At 43.3% G+C, this 21,601-nt stretch overlaps 1 protein-coding gene across 7 annotated transcripts in view; it reads right to left on the bottom strand.

Annotated features, from left to right (window-relative positions):
• stambpl1 (STAM binding protein-like 1) overlaps positions 1 to 15,710 on the bottom strand; it is a 62,422-nt gene extending 46,712 nt beyond the window's left edge. For 3 of the 7 annotated variants that reach the window (XM_059947470.1, XM_059947471.1, XM_059947472.1), the window contains exon 1: positions 14,634 to 15,710. In XM_059947470.1, coding sequence (XP_059803453.1) covers positions 14,634 to 14,805 — 172 coding nt within the window. In that variant the 5' untranslated portion in view covers positions 14,806 to 15,710. Of the gene's footprint in view, positions 1 to 2,630; positions 2,691 to 14,564 lie in introns of those variants that run through there. The other 4 variants (XM_059947474.1, XM_059947475.1, XM_059947473.1 and 1 more) reach the window with 4 other exon arrangements.
• Between the last annotated feature and the right edge of the window lie 5,891 nt (positions 15,711 to 21,601).

The following is a 21,601-nucleotide window of genomic DNA, read 5'->3' as shown; positions in this document are numbered from 1 at the left end:
GGATAGCTCAAATGAGTGGGTAAAATGTTAATAGATGGGGGAAACATGATGCTATCCATTTTAGGAAGAAGAAAAATAAAACAGCATTTCAATCACATTTTGAATATTGGGAGCAGTCCTGGTCGCCTCATTATAGGAAGAATATACCACACACAAAAATGCTGGAGGAATTCAGCAGGTCAGGCAGCACCTGTGGAAAAGGGGCAATGTTTCAGGGCCAAGATGAAAGGTGTTGGCCTGAAATGTCGACTGTTTATTCATCTCCACAGATGCTGCCTGACCTGCTGAGTTCCTCCAGCATTTTGAGGTGTGTTGCTCTGGATTTCCAGCATCTGCAGATTCTCTTACACTGCAGGAAAGATGTGAAAGGTTTGGGTGCAGAGATCTACCAGCATGCTGCCTGGAATAGAGAGCATGTCTTTTGAGGAAAGGTTGAGTAAACTAGGGCTTTTCCCCTTAGAGCAGAGGATAAGAGGTGACTTGATGGAGGTGTACAAGATGATAAGACAGACAGATCAAGTAGATAGCCACAGACTTTTCCCCAGGGCAGATACAACTAATACAGTACCAGGAGCAGGTGTGGGAGGGGGGGGAGGTGATTGGAGGGAAGTATAGTAGGGGGAGGATGGCAGAGGCAGGTTGTTTCTACACAGAAACAACCTTCCAGGAGGTGATAGCAAAGGCAGATACATTAGAGACATTTATGAAACTCAGAAAGACACATGGATGACAGTAAAATGGAGGTCTATGTAGGAGGGACAGTTAGATTGATCCTCGAGTAGGTTAAAAGGTAGGTACATCATGGGCCGAAGGGCCTGTACTGTACTGTTCTCTGTTTAACTGGAGACAACATGCTGACCAGAGGCATTTGCATGTCTTGACACAAAAGAGATGGTTGTTGACTTCAGGAGGGCACGGAGTGACCACTCCCCGCTGAACATCGACGGCTCCTCGGTAGAGATCATTAAGTGCATCAAATTTCTTGGTGTTCACCTGGTGGAGAATCTCACCTGGTCCCCGAACACCAGCTCCTTAGCAAAGAAAGCCCAGCAGCGTCTCTACTTTTTGCGAAGGCTGAGGAAAGTCCATCTCCCACCCCCCATCCTCATCACATTCTACAGGGGTTGTATTGAGAGCATCCTGAGCAGCTGCATCACTGCCTGGTTCAGAAATTGTACCATCTCGGATCACAAGACCCTGCAGCAGATAGTGAGGTCAGCTGAGAAGATCATCAGGGTCTCTCTTCCAGCCATCACGGACATTTACATTACACACTGCATTCGCAAAGGAAACAGCATTATGAAGGACCCCATGCACCCCTCATACAATCTCTTCTCCCGCCTGCCGTCTGGGAAAAGGCTCGGAAGCATTTGGGCTCTCATGACCAGACTATGTTTCTTCCCCCAAGCTATCAGACTCCTCAATACCTGAAGCCTGGACTGACACCCTACTGCCCTACTGTCCTGTTTATTATTTACTGTAAATGCCTGCACTTTTTTTGTGCACTTTATGCAGTCCTGTGTAGGTCTGTAGTCTAGTGTAGCTTTCTCTGTGTTTTTTTTTTATTACGTAGCTCAGTCTAGTTTTTTGTACTGTGTCATGTAACACCATGGTCCTGAAAAACATTGTCTCATTTTTACTATGTACTGTACTAGCAGTTATGGTCGAAATGACAATAAAAGTGACTTGACTTGATGAAGCAAAGAAAGTTTGCACACAACAGCAGCAAGATAAATGTCATCTTTATTGCAAAGGGCGAGTCTATCAAAAATACACTAGGTAAATCAAGTGACAGTAGATGTATAAAACCAGTGAAGTCTTGCTACAACAATACAATGTACTAGAGAGAGTACATGTGGGGCTTGTTCTCACTGTTTAAAGGATATACTTTATTCCGGCAGTTCAAACTGCCAACAAAGGGACTGCCTTATGAGGAAAATCTGAGCAGTCAGGCCAGTACTCGCTGAAGCTGAAAAAGAGTGAAAGTTGACTGTACTGAAAATTCTCAGTTTGGGGGGGGGGGGGGTGGGGGGTGGAAGAGAACTTTGATGGATCAGAGGTGAGAGGTTATTTCCGCTGAAGGGAGACTCCTGCACAGGGGGCACAATTTCATAATAAAAAACAACCTGCATTTTGCATAGAGATAAGAAAGCTTTAAGGAGGATCATGAATCTTTGGAATTCTCTTTCTCAGAGACCCGAAGCAAAACGGAGACAATAGGATCTGTGGACTACATAGAAAGGTTGCCAAGATCAGACTAACAATAATTTTATTGAATGATGGTGCAATAAATACATCACTGGGACAGTAATCCAGAGGCCTGGTAGTCAAGTGAACCAAGATTAATAATTAAGAGACCCAATTTCACATCCACTGTTGTAGTTGTGGAATTTATATTCTGGATTTTAAAAACAAAGTAATCTTTAGTAATAATAAAACCAATAACATGTTCTAAAAATGTACTGACTACACTAGTGTTTCAAAGTTCAAGGTATATTTATTATGAAAGTATGTATGCAATATACAACTCTGAGAGTCGTCTTCTCTAGACAGCCGTGAATCAAAGAAAACCGTGGAGGCTGTACAAACAAAATCAACCACCCCCGTGAGAGACCATCAAACGCAGATACCTTCCTCCGGCAGCAGTGAGCAAGAGGCCAGTAGAACACTCGCTCGCCTCAATACTTCAATCTTCCTCAATGCTTTAATCGGTGAGAAATGGAGTTGATCATGAGCTCCTGTCCTGTCTCTAAGTTTCTTGGCCTCGTGCCTCTCGCCCTCGAGAATCTTCTCAGAGTCAAGATTCCAAGTCGCGCAATCGACCTTCAAACCGGTGATCACAGGCTCTTATAATACCAGAAAAACAATTAAAAATTAAAAGAGAAGAAGCAAAAGAAACAGTTTTGTGGAGTACCTAGAAGATGTCGGCTAAGGTAGCGTTGTTCGCTGGCGCCATCTTGACTGGACGATGTGGTGGAAATCAGCTATCCTCATCTGACTCGACCTAAACGTCCTCAGAAATGCCCTAGCATACCACCCACTTCAAGAGGCACCGGGAAGGTGCAAACACATGTTGAGCTCAGCAGTAATATCTTGGTCCCAAAAAACTACTTAAAAAGGTTTGAAAGGCTACCATGGCCAACTTCTGCTTCTATTTCTTTTGTACATAGAGTTCAGAATCATCCACTGCACATACTCTTCATCCACTAATATCATGACCTGGTTTAGCCATGTATCATCCTGATTTGTCACCAGCAGTCATCCCTATACATCCTTTCCTATATCTTTAGTTTTTAACTCTACCCTGCGGACTTTGTGCACTGCAAGTACATCACTGCTTCAAGTCTAAATGGGCATCTTCTCTACTTTAGAATTTAACTCCAGACTTAAGTGAATGAAAGGAATAAACTGGGAGCTTTGTTAAACAGCCTTTTTGCTGCATGCTTACTTACTGCCCATTACACTGCTGGCATTTCAGGACCCATCTCTGGCAGTGTTCATCGTGCCAGTAGCTTCCTCCTGGTTTTCAGCACTGTCAGCCATACAAGACGTGGGTGGATACTCCGTTACACTGTCACACGCAGATGTAAAAGGATTCTTCATAACAATTTTGTTTTTACCAGTCAGGATAGTTAGTCCAACGAGGTGGATGATTTGGTCTGGCCTCTACCCTTTGACCTGTTTGGCATGAGGGACCCTACCAAGAGCCAAAGCACAAGGCCACAACTCCAGCAACCCAGCTCTCCTGGTCACCAAACCAAGACATGGCTGTGGTCCTCTTGAGAGACTTACTGCTTCACACTACTGACAAAATGGATCAGGGCCAACGTTCCGCGCCCACCTTGTTACCTGAAAGCATGCGTGCATACACACAATGCAAAACATCTCTCTCATTATATAGCATTAAAAGAAGTTCAACTTCGAGGAGATTTGAAAATGCTACTGTAATGAGCCAAGCAACACTGGGACATCCAGTATCTTTCTCCCAGCGTAAATACTGGGAGGCATGCATTTCAGGTGACAATGTAAATTCAAACGAGATGTGCAAGGCCAATTTCTTTAGAAACAAGGTGCCGAGTGTGCCAGGGATGAAGGTGGAGGCAGATACAACAGATGTATTTAAGGGGCTCTGAGACACAAGGGAAATGCAAAGAATGAAGGGGTATGGACCAGAAGCAGACAAAGGGGATTGTAGGTCATTAGTCCACTTAGTGTGACACACACGATGGGCTGAAGGGCCTGTTCCTGTGCTGTACATTTTGTTGCTCTTTGTCCCTGATTAGCTCACAATACAAAGAACAAACCAGGGGAAAATAACATGAGGGTGCAGACTCAGTGCTCGAGTCTTTGCAATATGCACCGAGTCAGCTGTCTCACCTCTGAAATATAATCTTTACCAGCACATATCTAAAAACCTTCAAAGTATATTAATACGAGATAAGAGAAGCTTCAAGGGCATAATTTCGACATCTGATATGACAAAAAATGCTTGAATTTTCCACTTTCACTGCAAGTTTATAAAAAGATGGGCTATCTACTTAAAAAAGAAACTCCGTATTTTCTCCTAACAGCCTACTTGTAACATTTGCTTCAATCTTTCAGTATACTTTTGTGTACCACTTTGACTCCAGACCGTAAAATCTTCTTATATTTATAAAGACTGCAGTCAAAGTGAAACTGTTTTAAGTTCTCATTTCCCGAACAGCTCAACTTTATTCAATGATAATGATGAAAAGTGCTGCCATTTTTCACACTATGATGAACAAAGGAACATGGATTTTTTTCCCCAACCAGAATAGATGTTTTGTTTAAAATGAAACTGCTGTAATATAATAGCTGGCTTTTGTTTCAAGTTCCCCACATGTGGCCTGAAAAATCACAATAACAAAGGGCTGAGCAAATAAATTCCCAAGTGGCACGCCACTTAAAGATTAACACATGGGATAAAAATAAAATTTTCCACAAAGTTGAAATTAAACAAAACAAGCCTGTGATGAATTTGCAGGTGGAGACCAAGTGAAATACAAAAAAAAACAAATCTTGACTTAAATATAATAACCATTTCCTGATGCTCCTGTGGTGTCCAGTGAATAAGTTTAAAAGAATCAAATAAAGCACAACTTAGGCCCAAGGCCTCACAGCGTCAGTTGGCCGATGTTCGATTATGACCTCTGATGCGTTCTGCCTGAAGTTTGCTTTCCCTGTGACCAAATATTGCAGAATGATAGTTCAGTTGGTCACATTCATGGGAATGTGGGAGTAACAGAATGGGTTAGAGAAGGATTAGTGTATGGATGAGCACTTGGTCCCTGAAGGACTTCTTTTTTTAAACTACTTACAAAACTACAGAAGTTTCTTCACTCACAAAAAACACGCAATAAGTGATTTTTCAAAACCTTTTACAATTGAAAATTGAAATATATTTACTATCATCCACACAATACCCAATTCCCCATGGGGCCCACCATTTGTTCTCAGCACACCACTGTGCTCAGAGCAATCGCATGCTCCCTCTCTAGGGACACTCAAGCACGAATGTAACCCCGGAAGTGGGGAAGGCAGTCAGCTCAGGCAGAGCCCCTGACTATCTGCTGAATGGTCATCTTGGCTAGCCCACCGGTATATCCCCTGAGCGACTCACCTCACTCCGCACCATCAGCACTGGACTTCTCCATGAATCAATGGAAAAATTAACGGAAAACAGCAACGGCAAAATTAAGAGTTTGCCTCGGAAATCTGGACTTCAGAAAGGTAAAAAAATCATCTCACAACACTTTTTACTCTTGAACTCGATCAGAAAGTCTGCCTGGGCAAAGAAGGGGTTGGGGAACACCTGGATCACCTTGTACCCATTGGTTAAGGTACCTCGAAATGTTGAGCGAGTGAAGGAGCCAGAGTAATGGATTGGCAAACCAACTGGCACAAATGCCCTCCAAACAGCTGCGTACCACACTCCATTTGGTGATCTACAAGCACTACTCTGTTAGCTGGATACAAACCCTAGACATGTCCTGAAATGACTCGACAAACATCTTTGCAATAGGACCACTCAGGAACAAAATTATCACGTCTCCAGACAAATAAATGTTAGTTTACTTCTTGAGACCGTGTTTCAACTTCAAAATAAAAAAGACACAAGGGAAAGGGTCATAATTTTGATTCTGCTAATGCTGTTAAATTTGAAGTTTGGCTTATCAACTTCAAACACTGAAATTATTCCATCTGGTCATGTTCTCTAGGTGATATTCATCACTCAACCCATATTACTGAAGCAAATTATCAGCTTGACATCACTACATAGGACCCAGTAAGTGCAAACAAAATAATGCATTGCCCAAGTGCCTGTGAGATCACATCTCTCCACCTCCTCCCCCAATAATAAACACATTCCCAGAGCTAAAACAGATACTTGAGGTTTGGATCATGCTATTACACAGTATTCTCCACAGCCCAGAAATATTCGTCTCTACTGATTCATGCCTTTATTAATAACCCATTCATCTTTCCTTATCAAACCCCATATCATATTCTATTCTTCACCCATTTACGTTTACCTTGCTTCCCCTAAAGTGCACCTGTGACAAGAAGATCTGTAATTTGACCATTTTAGACCATAAGACATAGCAGCAGAGTTAGACCATTCGGCCAATTTGAGTCTGTGCCGCCATTCCGTCATGGCAGGTTTATTATATCTCTCAACCCCATTCTCCAGCCATCTACGTGTAACCTTTGATGCCCATACTAATCAAGAACTTATCAATCTCCGCTTTAAGTATACCCAGTGGCTTGGTCTCCACAGCCACCCATGGTAATGATTTCCACAGATTCACCACCCTCTGGCTAAAGAGATTCCTCCTTATCTGTTCTTTAAGGGGCATCCTTCTGTGCTGAGGCTGTGTCCTTTGGTCCTAGACTCCCCCACTGCAGGAAACATCCTCTCAACGTCCACTCTACCTTGGCCTTTCAATATTTGATAGGTTTCAATGAGATCGCCCCTTATTCTTCTAAACGCCAGCAAATACATGCCTAGAACCATCAAAGGCTCCCCATACATTAATCCTTTCATTCCTGGAATCACTCTTGTGAATCTCCACAGAACCCACCTCAAATCCAGGACCTTAGATAGGGGGCCCAAAGCTGCTCAGTCCTGCAGTCTGACAAATGCCTTAAAAGCCTCAGCATTGCATACTTGATTTTATTTTCTTGTCCTCTCAAAATAAATGTTAACATTGCACTTGCTTTCCTTACTAGCAACTCAACCTGAAAGTTAACCTTTAAGGAATCCTGCACAATGGCTCCCAAGTCCCTTTGCACCTCTGATTTTTAAATTTGCTCCCAGTTTAGAAAACAGTTTACCCTTTTATTTCTTCCACCAAAGTGCATGACCATAGACTTCTCTATACGATAGTCCATCTGCCACTTCTTTACTCATTCTGCCAATCTGTCCGAGTCCTTCTGCAGGCTCCTGCTTCCTCAACACCACCTGCCCCTCCCCCTACCTTTGTACCATCCACAACGTGGCCACAAAGCCTTCAATTCCATCGTCCAAATGCGTAATGTGAAAAGCAGCTCCAACACCAACCCCTGCAAAACACCTGTCACCAGCAGAGAAGCCCCCTTTATTCCCATCGATGCCTCCTGCCTGTCAATTTTCCATCCATGCTAGTATCATTCCTGTAATACCACGGGCTCTTGTCTTGTTTCCTGGCCTCACGTGCAGTACCTTGTTTGTGAAAATCCAAAGAAACGACATCCACTCTGCTTCTCCCTATAGATGCTGCCTGGCCTGCTGCATTTTGTGTGTGTTGTTTGAATTTCCAGCATCTGCAGATTTCCTCTTGGATCCACTGGCTCTCTTTTGTCTACCCTACCTGTTATATAGAACATAGAATAGTACAGCGCAGTACAGGCCCTTCGACCTGAAAGTTGGGCTGACCCTTAAACCCTGTCTCCTATATAACCCCCAACCTTAAATTCCTCCATATACCTGTCTAGTAGTCTCTTAAACTTCACTAGTGTGTATGCCTCCATAACTGACTCAGGCAGTGCATTCCACACACCACCCACTCTCTGAGTGAAAAACCTTCCTCTAATATCCCCCTTGAACTTCCCTCCCCTTACCTTAAAAGCCATGTCCTCTTGTACTGAGTAGTGGTGCCCTGGGGAAGAGGCACTGGCTGTCCATTCTATCTATTCCTCTTAATATCTTGTATACCTCTATCATGTCTCCTCTCATTCTCCTTCTCTCCAAAGAGTAAAGCCTTAGCTCCCTTAATCTCTGATCATAATCCATACTCTCTAAACCAGGCAGCATCCTGGTAAATCTCCTCTGTATCTTTTCCAATGCTTCCACTTGCTTCCTATAGTGAGACGACCAGAACTGGACACAGTACTCCAAGTGTGGCCTAACTAGAGTTTTATAGAGCTGCATCATTACCTCACGACTCTTAAACTCTATCCCTCAACATATGAAAGCTAACACTCCATAACCTTTCTTAACTACTCTATATACCTGTGAGGCAACTTTTAGGGATCTGTGTTCATGTAACCCCAGATCCCTCTGCTCCTCCACACTACCAAGTATCCTGCCATTTACTTTGTACTCTGCCTTGGAGTTTGTCCTTCCGAAGTGTACCACCTCACACTTCTCCAGGTTGAACTCCATCTGCCACTTCTGCATCCTATCAATGTCTCTCTGCAATCTTTGACAATCCTCTACAACACAACACCACCAACCTTTGTGTTGTCTGCAAACTTGCCAACCCACCCTTCTACCCTCACATCCAGGTCGTTAATAAAAATCATGAAAAGTAGAGGTCCCAGAACCGATCCTTGTGGGGCACCACTAGTCACAACCCTCCAATCTGAATGTATTCCCTCCAGCATGACCCTCTGCTTTCTGCAGGCAAGCCAATTCTGAATCCACCTGGCCAAACTTCCCAGGATCCCACGCCTTCTGACTTTCTGAATAAGCCTACCGTGTGGAACTCTCTTGGAATTCTCAAAGAATTCCAGCAGATTTGTCAGCCAAGATTTCCCCTTAATGAAACCATGCTGACTTTAGCCTATTTTATCACCTGCCTCCAAGTAGCCCGAAACTTCATCCTTAATGAACTCCAACATCTTCCCTACCACTGAAGTCAGGCTAACTGGCCTATCATTTCCGTTCCTTTCTCCCTCCCTTCCTAAAGAGTGAGGTGACATTTGCAATGTTACGGTCCCCCAGAACCATTCCAGGATCTAGAGATTCTTGAAAGATCACTACTAATGCTTCCACAATCTCTTCAGTCACCTCTTTCTCTTATCTACCTTTAGAGCTTTCATCTTCCCATGAACCTTCTCCTCAGTAATAGCAACTACACCCACTTCTGCCCCCCGTCACGCTCAAATTTTCTGGAAGAGGAGTTTGCTACTAACGATCATCTTATATTTAAACTCTAATTTTGGTTCCATTTACAATTTGAAACATCTCTTCTACTTCTTCCTCATCAGTCCATTCACGATCCACGGTTGCACAGTGGTTAGTGCGACGCTGTTATAAGTTCAGAGTTTAACTTCAGCCTCCTGTGTAAGAAAGTTTACACTTTTTTCCCCATGTTCACATAAGTTTTACCCAGGTGCTATGGTTTTCTCCCACAATCCAAAGACGTACCAGTTAATAGGTTAATTTATCATTGTAAATAGTCCTGTGATTAGGCTAGGGTTAAATTGGTGCTGTCAGGGGCAAGGCTCAAAAGGCGAGAAAGGCCTATTCCTTGCTGTTTCTCTAAATAAAATAAAAAACTTTTAAAAAGCTCCACCGTTATCTGGTGGGGAAAGTCCCAATGTCTTCAATTTTCCCTGGTAGTTCACAGGATGTCATGGGGTTTAGTTCCTAAGATATGTTCATTACTTAAACTTTCCACAAGTTGGAGTGGAACAGAAACAGCTGGGACAGAATGAACAAGCGTGGGGTGAGCAATTGTCAGCTGAGTCCACTGACTCAGTGAGTGAATCTGCTCAGCACCAGCAGCTCTGATCAGCTTCACCCATATCTTCATTGGTGTGGCTTCTACGGGAGAAGGGAGAGGGAAGTGTCCCGTTCTCACCCAGAAGATGCCCACAGTGCCGCAACAGCCTGCAAATCCACCCTTGTCCATCTTGCCAGTCTCCCAAGCCTTGTTTGTTAAATCAGGGACACAGAACCTAGAGAGGATCTGTGGAACACATCTCTCAGTTCTGGGACTTTCTAGTAAGCCTACTTTACACCTTTTTCAATGCCTTAACAGCAGCATGGTTCCACAGAGGTTAACATAACACAATTACAGGTCGACAACCTGGAGTCGGGTTCAAATCCGATGCCGCCTGTAAGGAGTTTGTATATTCTCCCCGTGACTGTGTGGGTTTCCTTCCGGTGCTCTGGTTTCCTCCATATTCCAAAGATGTACGGTCTCTAACAGGATCAATAAAAGATCAGCCAGAGTACAGAAGACAACAAATTGTGCAAATCCAAATATAAATAAATAGCAACAAATAGAAACATAGAAAATAGGTGCTGGAGTGGGCCATTCGGCCCTTCGAGCAAATAGCTAGAACATGAGATAACAAGAGTCATTAAAGTGAGATCATTGGTTGTGGGAACATCTCAATGGATGGGCAAATTAGTGTACTTATCCCCTTTGTTCAAGAGCCTGATGGTTGTGGGGTAGTAATTGTTCTTGAACCTGGTGGTACAAGTCCGAAGGCTTTTGTACCTTGTGATGGCAGCAGTAAGAATAGAGTATGATCAGGTTGGAGGAGATCTCTGATGATGAATGCTTCTTTCCTATAACAGCGTTTCATGTTGATGTGCTTAATGTTTGGTAGAGCTTCACTGATGATATACTGAACCCACAACCTTTAGTAGCATTTTCCATTCAAAGGCATCGATGTTTCCATACCAGGCTGTGATGCAGCCAGTGAATATACTCTGCATACTAAATAGAAGTCTGTCAAAGTTTTATACATCATGTTGAATCACCACAGACTTCTAAGGAAGTAAAGGCACTGCAGTGCTTTCTTAACAATTGTGCTTAGGTGCTGGGTCCAGGACACTTAGGAATTTAAAGTTGCTGACCCTCTACACCTCTGATCCTCCTAGGAGGACTGGATCGTGGACGCCTGGTTTCCCTCTCCTTAAGTCTACAGTCAATTCATTGGTCTTACTGACATTGAATGAGAGGTCGTTGCTATGACACCACTCAGCAAAATTTTCAATTATGGAGATATTGGGCATAGCCTCAGGATAGATGGGTGTCTATTTAAAACAGCAATGTGGAGAAATTTCTTCAACCAGAGGGTGCCGAATTTGTGGAATCTATTACTATAGGACATTTGGTGTATTTAAGGTAGAGCTTGATAGGTTCTTGATTGGACATGGCATTAAAGGTTATGGGGGGTGGGGGGGATGGTTGGGGAGTGTGGCTGAGGAGGGGAAAAAGGATCAACCGTGGCAAAGCAGACTCAATGGGCCAAATGGCCTAACTCTGCACCTATGTGTTATGGTTTTATGGTTAACTAGAATGCACTACTCAGACTTTGTATCTCAGAAGAATTAAAATAACTTTAAATCTTGAATGGTCCAATTACCATCATGCCAAGGCACAGCAGGCAGCAGATAAGCGCTGGTAAATGGAATTATATAGATGGTATTTAATAGTCAGCAAGGTCAAAGGGTTGTGTGTTATTTCCTGTATGACTCGAATAGCCAAAACCGGCAAATGAGCAAGCCAGTTTTTGTGGCACTGGTTGGCTAAGAGTGTTGATCAGAGTGCGGGAGAGTTCACTTCAAATACCATCACAGAATCCATGACATCCATCTTTAAAAGCAGAGAAAGTGGCTTACATCTGAAAAAGGACTCCCCTCACAATAGCATGCACTCCTGTGCTAAACTGCACTCTATCTAGGTGATGCTTGACCCAAGGCTCACTGAATTGGGTAATCCTTCTAAACAAGATGACAGTGAAGAATTAAACAAGATATAGTACAGAAAGACCAAGATTAAATAGGTTTAAAACACACTATTGACTATCAAATCTACATAAAGTGCACTCACACCTTTGACAAAGGCAAATAATATCAGTTTAACCCTGACTGGATAAGAACAAGGAATTGGTGAGCGTTTCTGAAATGCTGCATTAGAAGGTCACCCAAGGGCTATTTAGATTGTCTCTGACCGGTAGAAATGCTGCAGCTGTAAAGGGATTATTAACAGCCTGGGTGGCAGGGTAATTTCAGCAGAATGCGCACAACCAAGTGACGATACTGACATTTCTGGAGACAGAAATCATTAAAAAAATCAATTTAAAAAATGTTTGATCAGCATGTGGATTAACTCACAAGAAATAGAAGTAGAAAATAGTCATTCAACCCCTTCAGCATTCAAAAAAATTGCAGCAATCTTTAAGCTCAGAACCAAAGTTCCTGCATTAACCCTTAACATCCAAATGAACAGGCTAAGCAGAAAGGCCTCCACAGCCAGCCAGGAAGCTCCAAGGGTTCAGTACCACTCACACAAAGAAAATCTCCTCGCTGTCCTGAATATCTAACCCTTTTTTTTCCACCCAAAGGTTGGTGCTACTCAATCCAGACACCAAAATCAGGGTAAACATCAAATGTTTGGCCTGTCAAGCCCCATGAGAGTTTACAATGTTTCAGTGAGATCCTCATTCATTTTCCCCAAGTCCAGGAAGTATAGGTCTTGGAGACCACAGGGCCCCAGTACCAGACTGCACTAAAATATACAGAGTACTTCAAAAAAAATACTTAAAGGCAGTAATTTCATAACAACTATCGGTGCAATATTTGTCTCTGGTTCTTATGTCAGTTATCGTAAATCTGTCATCCTGATAGCAAATTGTTTTGCCACCAGAAATGATTCCTCTTCAGTCACGTATTCTAAGCCATCCTTATTTAAATACATCTTTGCAACTTGAAACAATTTTATTCAAGTTCCTCTGAGGATTCCCTCTTCCAAGGTACATACACTAAGTTCCTTCAGTGCTGCACCAGAAGATCACATCAAGTGCTGAATTCAACAAGGGTGGCCTCCTAGAGGATTAGAACAATCATGTGAAGTTCTTGCTTCTTATTGATGTTCAGTGAACTCACTAAAATGAGTTCAAGCATTCAGAGCACCACCATTTCCATGCATAAAGGCTGACGGAGACACCACATTCAGGTCCTCCATTGCAAAATGGACACTTCAATGATGTACTGAAGAGCTGCCATGACAACAGCTCACAAATTGACACCTTTAAGAGAAATGAAAAGACAACAAAGAGTAGAAGGAAGACTACAGAAGCATGAATCAACTCTACCTCAGCCCAACAAGCACCAGACCATAATTAATCAACCTCAGTATGCACAACTAGTGACACTCTTCATAACTGTGAGGCACCTCATACCCCAATACATTCTATATTTGAGCACTTGGCGGCTGGAGGGCTTGACTGAGGTTGACATGAAGTGATCTCAACTACAAACTTAACCAGAAGATCACTTTTTTAAAAATCCTATTTTCACAAAAAAAATGCTTTTGATAATGACAAGCTGCACTTGAAATGATTCTTGAAATCACAACAATTTTATGTATATAAACTCTTGTGAAATAATTTCATTTATTTTTTTTCAAATACTTTGAAAAAAAAACTGGGTATGCTCACGCCCAGATTCAACACTGTTAACTTCTTCAAAACTACATCCAAGTTCAACCAGTATTCCGATTCCCATCACTCACATTCTAACAGAAATATAAATGCATTTGGGTGGTTAATGCCACAACACGTTTAAAATCAGCTGGAGAACAATGCTAATGTAATGTTCAAACTCAATATGCAATAAAATTCTGATCCTGATATGCAGTAAAATCCTGATACCCACTAAATTGTGCACAAAGCCATCCAAAGTAGCTGTATATGCAATTATTGAACCTAAAGTACCATTTCATGCCTGCAGTAACTCCCATTAGATCTGTACATTTTTTGAATCAATTATAAAATATGCTTGTGGCATCAATCACTCCTGAACGGTACCACTGAGAATTTCTAAGTAGAACTAATTCAGCATTGGTTTTGAATCATCCCCTGTACAAATCCAGAAGGATTTAAAGATTTAAAAGGTTTGCCTTATTGTTTACATGAACATCAAAGCATACATATAAATGACTCATTTGCGTCAACGACAAGCAGCTTGAGGATGTGCCCGCAAGCTCACTGCAGCATGCCCACCAGAGGAAACCCAGGTGGTCGGCTGGGTGGGCTGGGAACGTACAAGCTACTTACAGACAGCAGCAGGAATTGGACCCCGATTGCTGGAGCTGTTAGGTGTTACGCTAATCACCACACTACCCCCATATGGTATTATCATATATATAACATTAATTCGATTGCAGTAACACAAGGCCATTCTGAATCTACCTGATTAATTCAATCTTATCTGTATTGTTTTCTTTGCTAAAGCATTTCAGATCTAACACTATTACATACTCACTTCATTGCTTCTTCCCCCCCCCCCCCTCCGGGAACGTACAAAAGGGCCGCCTCACCTACCTTGGATGTATCAATCTGAACGTCACTTATGCAGACTCACACTTGAACAAGCGTTAGCAGCTTACATTGCAGAAACAAAACGAGCATCAAGAGTTTGAAATCCGCACGCTGCTTCTCCCTGCGTGGAGTCGGCTTAAGGTACAGCGCGGAGCGCAATCGACTTTCCTCGCCCGGTAATCTAACAATCAGCAGCACATCACAGCTCTCCCTCGGCAAACAAACGGAAGGGCGACGCATGCTTGCCGCTCCTGTTCGAAAGCAAAGGTCATCGCACGCAAGACACTTACTATTTGAGAGCTTGCTGCTCCTTTAATGCGCTCACGCCTCGGGACGAAGATTAAAACCAGTTTAGAGGAATGTTGCTAGAGTGTCGGTGTAACACACGCTGACTGCTGGCTAAACATCCAGTCCAGAACATTTGAGATACAAAACTCACAATAGTTTCCTGCTGGAAGTCACGTGACGCACCTAGCGCCTCTAATTCTTTTGTTATTGATCTCGCCTACCCAATGTAACACCAATACCTACGATGTGTAACCAAGTGCTGACACGGGAGGTTGAGTGACCGAATGCATCTAACCATCCCAATAAGATAGTGCATATTTTTGTAAATCTATTGAAAATGCACGGACTTAGCGCAATCACAGTTCGCGTCACTGAATGCGGTAACCCAATCGATACGAAAACGACATCAACAAAAGATTCTTTGCTTGGAGTTGATTTTTCTGCTCGCTGGCTGTAGCTACGCCTTGAAATAAATGTAGGCTATTTCCTCTGTGCACAGAAACAAACAAAATTGCCGCAGGTTAAAACTGCCACACAGCATGAGTTTGCTGTATCACTGAATCAAAACCAAGCGTTCCCGGCGTTTCCTGGCCAGCTGTGGAACTGTTTTGGCTTTTATTTGTTAACTGCTTGTTGCGGTTGAACGGTATCATACTACACCGCAAGTAAACGTGCAAACTGCGATCTGCCACTCATCCCGCCACCTGGCACTGTTCTCTTCGAACAAACGTGGACGGACTGCGGGCACGAGGTTGGCATCTGCCCGGCGGGGCCGATACGGGCCGGGTTATTCAGCGACCGTCCCGTTCAGATTCTTCGAGAGCCGCACCGGCAGCTCCATTCCCCCTTCCCCTTCCCCAGCAGCGGAACAGATGCGGCCGCCGGCCCGCTTCCCCTCCTACTGAACCCGCTGCGATCCGTGATTGACACCGCGGGCGGTGCCAATCCCCGGGATGCGGAGGGGTTTTCTCGGTTCAGTTCACCTCACATCCAGTAATTTCCCACAATGTTCAGCTTTCATACGTATGCAGTTTATTCCCCCGTTTTTTTTTTCTCGGGGCCTGCTTTCTATCCATTGTCGTGTTCCTTTCTGTTTACAACGACTTTAAAAATTGACCTCTGTCATATCTTTTTTTTTAAATCGTAGCGAATACTTTGCAATCCTGTTACTGTCTTCGTCAGTAAGTTAGTATCACTTGGCTGCAAGGTCCCGAAAAGTATTGAACAACTGAGGCCATAGCGCCAATGATTCAAAACACCAGGATTCAAAAAGTTCCCAGTCGAGTAAGACTAGACCGGGTTTCCAGGGAAAGGGAGGGAAACGTTTCCAAAACACTGAAGCAGTGAGCAGTCTTTTAAAAAAAAGCCTATGTAATATAGTCCAATCACAAACCAGAGGAAATCTGCCGATGCTGGAAAGCCAAGTTCCACACACAAATTGCTGGAGGAACTCAGCAGATCAGGCAGCGTCTGTGGAAATGAGCACAGTCGACGTATAAAGCCGAGGCCCTTCATCAGAACTGGAGAAAATAAATGGAGGCAGAGAAAGAAGGTGGGGGCAGGGGAGGAAGAAACACGAGGTGGCAGGAAGGGGTATCTGGGAAGTTGGTGAAAGAGATACAGGGCTGGTGAAGAGCGAATCTGATGCGAGAGGACAGAAGGCCATGGAAGAAAGAAACGGGGGGAGGAGCACCAGAGGGAGGTGATGGGCAGGTAGATAAAGTGAGAGAGGGAAAGGGAGATGGGGAATGGTGAAGGAGAGGGAGAGTGGGAATTACTGGAAGTTTGAGAAATGGATGTTCATGCCACCGGGTTGGAGGCTAGCCAGACAGAATATAAGGTGTTGTTCCTCCAACCTGAGTGATCGCAACAGTAGAGGAGGCCATGGACTGACATGTCAGAATGGGAATGGGAATTAAAATGGGTGGTCACTGGGAGATCCTGCTTGTTCTGGTGGTCAGAGCACAGGTGCTCGGTGACTCAGTCTCCCAATCTATGTCGGGTCTCACTGATACACAGGAGGCTGCACTAGGAGCACCGAACACCGTAAACGACCCCAGCAAACTCACAGGTGAAGAGTCACCTCGCCTGGAGGGACTGGTGAGGCAACTGAATAGTAGTGAGGGAGGAGGTGTAGAGGCAGGTGTAGCGCTTGTTCTGCTTGCAAGGAAAAGTGTCAGGAGGGAGATCAGTGGGGAGGGACGAATGGACAAGGGAACCCCATAGGGAGCAGTCCCAGTAGAAAGTGGAAAGTGGGGGTGGGAAAGACGTGCTTGGTGGTGGGATCCCGTTGGAGATGGCAGAATTTTGTGCTGGATGCAGAGGTTGGTGGGCTGGTAGGTGAGGACAAAAGAAACCCTATCCCTGGTAGCTTGGCGGAAGGATGGGATGTCGACAGAATTAAAGCCTGATCCTGAGAGCAAATGTGGCAGAGACGGAGGAATTGAGAGGAGGGGATGACATTTTTGCAAGAGACAGGGTGGGAAGAGGTATAGTCCAGGTAGCTGTGAGAGTCAGTGGGTTTATAATAAATATCAATAGATAAGCTGTCTCCAGAGATAGAGACAGAGAGATCAAGAAAGGGGAGGGAGGTGTCAGAAATGGACCAGGTAAGTTTGAGGGCAGGGTGAAAGCTGGAGGCAAAATTGACATTGACTGTACTCTTTTCCATACATGCAGCCTGGCCTGCATTTTGTGTGTATTACCTATGTAAACATGGGTAACTTTCCAGGAGGGAATGTGTGTCGAGAAGCAGTTTCTGAATTTATCTTCTGAACCAGGAATAGCAATTTAGGAGTTACCATACCAGAGTTTTCTGGATTTGATTAAACAACCAGACTGTCTTCTCCACGGGATTTGTTAGGAAAACGCCATTGGGACTGAGATTCACTTGGGAAACCCAACAATCCAATGCATATGGATGAGGTCACACTGGCTTCAGTCAGATAAAAATACAGCGCAGAAACAGCCCCTTAAGGCTATAAAGTCTGCACTGGCTATTCTTATTTATTCATTTTTTAATTCCCCCTACATTACTTTCAACTCCCTCCGATTCTATCATTCGCCTACATATGAGGGGCAATTTATAGTCCATTGGGAAGTGGGAGGAACCCTGAGCACTTGGAAGAAACAAACCTATGAATCACAGCGAGAACATGCAAACTTCACACAGATAACATTGATTGAACCCAATGTAGAGCAGTAGTTCTGCCAAACTGCACCACTGTCCTTTCTCTTCAAATATATCCTAGTTTGTTCACCCCTTCGACTTAACACCTCCCGCAGACACACGTTTACCCCCTTCAGCCTGATATATCACTCAACTTTTCCCCGGTATCCACATTATCACTGAAAGCTTTTGTTCTCTTAACACAAAACACTTATCTTTCCCCTACACAAACCTCCTCCTTAACATAAAACTTGTTTCATTTCTAATAGTTGTTAATCTATTTACTATATACAGTAAACTCTCAATTGGTTCTTGAGTAGTAAGCATGTCAAAGGTTAAAGGGAGCTAGCAGGAGAATTGGATTGAAAGCGATAATAAGTTAGACAAGATGGAATGGCAGAGCAGACTCAAAGGACCAAATGGCCTATATGTTCCTGTGCCTTATAATCTTATGGTCTTGTATATTGTATATCGTATGCATTGCACTGTATTGTGCCACAAAACAACAAATTTTATAACATGTCTCACTGAAAATAAAACTGATTCTGATTCTAATAGTTTCTGGTTCTGGTGAAATGTTAATTCAACTCCTCTCTCCACAGATTCTCTTTGACCTGCCGAGTAATTCCAGCATTTTATGCTTTAATTTTGATTTTCTAATGCCTACTGCATTTCCATTTTGTTAGTCAAACTTTAGCTGTATCACTCGTCACTTCTGAGAGACCTGGTGCTTTGACTCTTCCCAACCCACAACTCTATGGTGTGAATGAACTTTGTTCAAGCCTTCACAAGCCTTCACAAGCTTGTTCACAAGCCTTTTCGACTAAGTGGAACACAACTTCGTGGCTCCTTAGTAATTTGGTTCAAGCAAGGTTTCTGTACTGCAGACACTTGGATGATAAAATGAAAGACAAACCAAAGTGAAACATAATCAGTCCATGATATCAATAAATTAGAGAGAGTGCAGAGACGATTTACTAGGATGTTACCTGGGTTTCAGCAATTAAGTTACAGAGAAATGTTGAACAAGTTAGGTCTCTATTCATTGGAGCGTAGAAGGTTGAGGGGGGATTTGATCGAGGTATTTAAAATTTTGAGAGGGATAGATAGAGTTGACGTGAATAGGCTGTTTCCATTGAGAGTAGGGGAGATTCAAACGAGAGGACATGATTTGAGAGTTAGGGGGCAGAAGTTTAAGGGAAACACGAGGGGGTATTTCTTTACTCGGAGAGTGATAGCTGTGTGGAATGAGCTTCCTGTAGAAGTAGTAGAGGCCACTTCAGTTGTGTCATTTAAGGTAAAATTGGATAGGTATATGGACAGGAAAGGAGTGGAGGGTTATGGGCTGAGTGCGGGTAGGTGGGACTAGGTGAGATTAAGGGTTCGGCACGGACTAGGAGGGACAAGATGGCCTGTTTCCGTGCTGTGATTGTTATATGGTTATATGATGTACATGCTTGGATAATATATCAAAATGAGGCACACTATTCTGGTGTGGACCAATAGAGTAACACCAGACTAATTTTGTACTGCCGCAGAAAATAGATTATAATGAAAGATCACTTAGTAGATCATTAATAATCCACCAATAATCGCCTGAAATTGGCAATCACAAAATTTGAAATAATATTTAAATGATCCATGTCATCTGAAAATGTTAATCCTGAGGTAACTATCAATTATAAGATTTGATGGAGATAGATAATTGCAAGGGGTAGTTGTATTTCTGTTAAGTTTAAAATTAGTTGGCTTAAATGCCACACAAGGAGGCTTGAAATCATGGACCTGTCTTAGTCAGAGTACATGTGAAAGACTTTTTAAACAATTGCAGATATATCCTTGTTTAAAAATAAAGAACACTGTTCTTTAAATAACACATTGCATCTTTACGAAATAATCGCTGCCTCTCAATATTTCATAATTTGAAGATGAAGTCTCGAGGATCTAGCAAGACTATGGTGGGTGGAATGTGGATCTAACATCTGTTGGATCACACATGTTTAAGCTTTAACCCAACCATTATCACCATATGTGCAATTTAAGTCACCCATAGGATTAATCTGCCTTAACTGACAGCATGGTATTAGACGCTTGAAGTGATCGAGCTTCTCCACAGGTCTTTGTCTTCCATTTTGATTGATGAGTAAATTACATCAGATCATGTGACACCGCTTTTCATCTCAGTCATGATCAAAGTCTTTGGCTGCCATCCTTTCTGGCACTTGTGGTCACCAAAGAATGAATAATGCACAATGCTAGCCAGAGTGGTTAGAAGTCTGGTTCAGTGGCTGTAGGTAATTATAAACTACCATCTGGTTAATTAACGTCCTTTAGGTATGAACAATTGTTATCCATATCTGTCCTAGCCTATATGTTACAAACAAGAGAACATCTGCAAATGCTGGAGGAACTCAGCAGGCCAGGCAGTATCTGTGGAAAAAAGTAAACAGTCGATGTTTCAGGCTGAGCCTTCATCAGGACTGAGAAGTCAGAGTAAGAAGGTGGGGTTTTGGGATGAAGAAATACAAGGTAGTAGGTGATAGGTGAAACCAAGAGGGGTGAAGTAAAGAGCTGGGAAGTTGATCGGTGAAAGAGATAAAGGGTTAGAGAAGGAGGAATCTGATAGTCCATGGAAGAAAGGGGAGGAGGAGGAGCACCAGAGGGAGGTGAGGAGATAAGGTGAGAGAGGGAAATGGGAATGGTGAATGATGAAAGTACCCTCCCCTGATTTTGCCTATCACCTACTGGTGACAACTTGGACAGAGGACTCCAGCAAGCTGCAGTCAGTGGCCAGTGCCCCAGTGATGAGCTTAAGAAGATGAAGAAGAGGAGAATAACAGCCAGAGCAGTTCATCCTGCAAAGTGCTCCCCACAGACACTTGGCTGAGGACATGCCAATACTGGAAGAGCCACCCCATGGCTCAGTCAAGCAATGGTCTGACACACGTACTCATGGAGTTATCCTGGTAGGCCAACATGCTAGACTCTAGTATTACGATCCCTTCTTAAATCCCGTTATATTGTTATGAAATACCTACCAACACTGTCAGCATCAGAAGAACGTGAACATTAAAGTTCATTTAGAAGAAGTGCTGAGAAAATTAAGCATGAATATATGTTGTATTGAGGCCTTCAATGTCTATCCAAAGAGCGTTTCAGAAGAGCCAAGTATAAATGAGTCTGGAATATATTCAAACGAGAGGACATGATTTGAGAGTTAGGGGGCAGAAGTTTAAGGGAAACACGAGGGAGTATTTCTTTACTCAAAGAGTGATAGCTGTGTGGAATGAGCTTCCTGTAGAAGTAGTAGAGGCCAGTTCAGTTGTGTCATTTAAGGTAAAATTGGATAGGTATATGGACAGGAAAGGAGTGGAGGGTTATGGGCTGAGTGCGGGCAGGTGGGGCTAGGTGAGATTAAGAGTTCGGCACGGACTAGGAGGACCGAGATGGCCTGTTTCCGTGCTGTGATTGTTATATGGTTATAGGCTAGAGAGACACCAGGCTGGCCCCTCAGCAGATGGTAAGTGAATCAATTAAACCTGACGCAGATGTTCCTCTCTCAGAGTATGTTGGTACAAC

This window comes from Hypanus sabinus, chromosome 22, assembly GCF_030144855.1.
Source record: "Hypanus sabinus isolate sHypSab1 chromosome 22, sHypSab1.hap1, whole genome shotgun sequence".
NCBI classification, from domain to species: domain Eukaryota; kingdom Metazoa; phylum Chordata; class Chondrichthyes; order Myliobatiformes; family Dasyatidae; genus Hypanus; species Hypanus sabinus.
The sequence above is the reverse complement of the archived record's forward strand: the minus strand, read 5'-3'. Positions and strand labels throughout refer to the sequence as shown.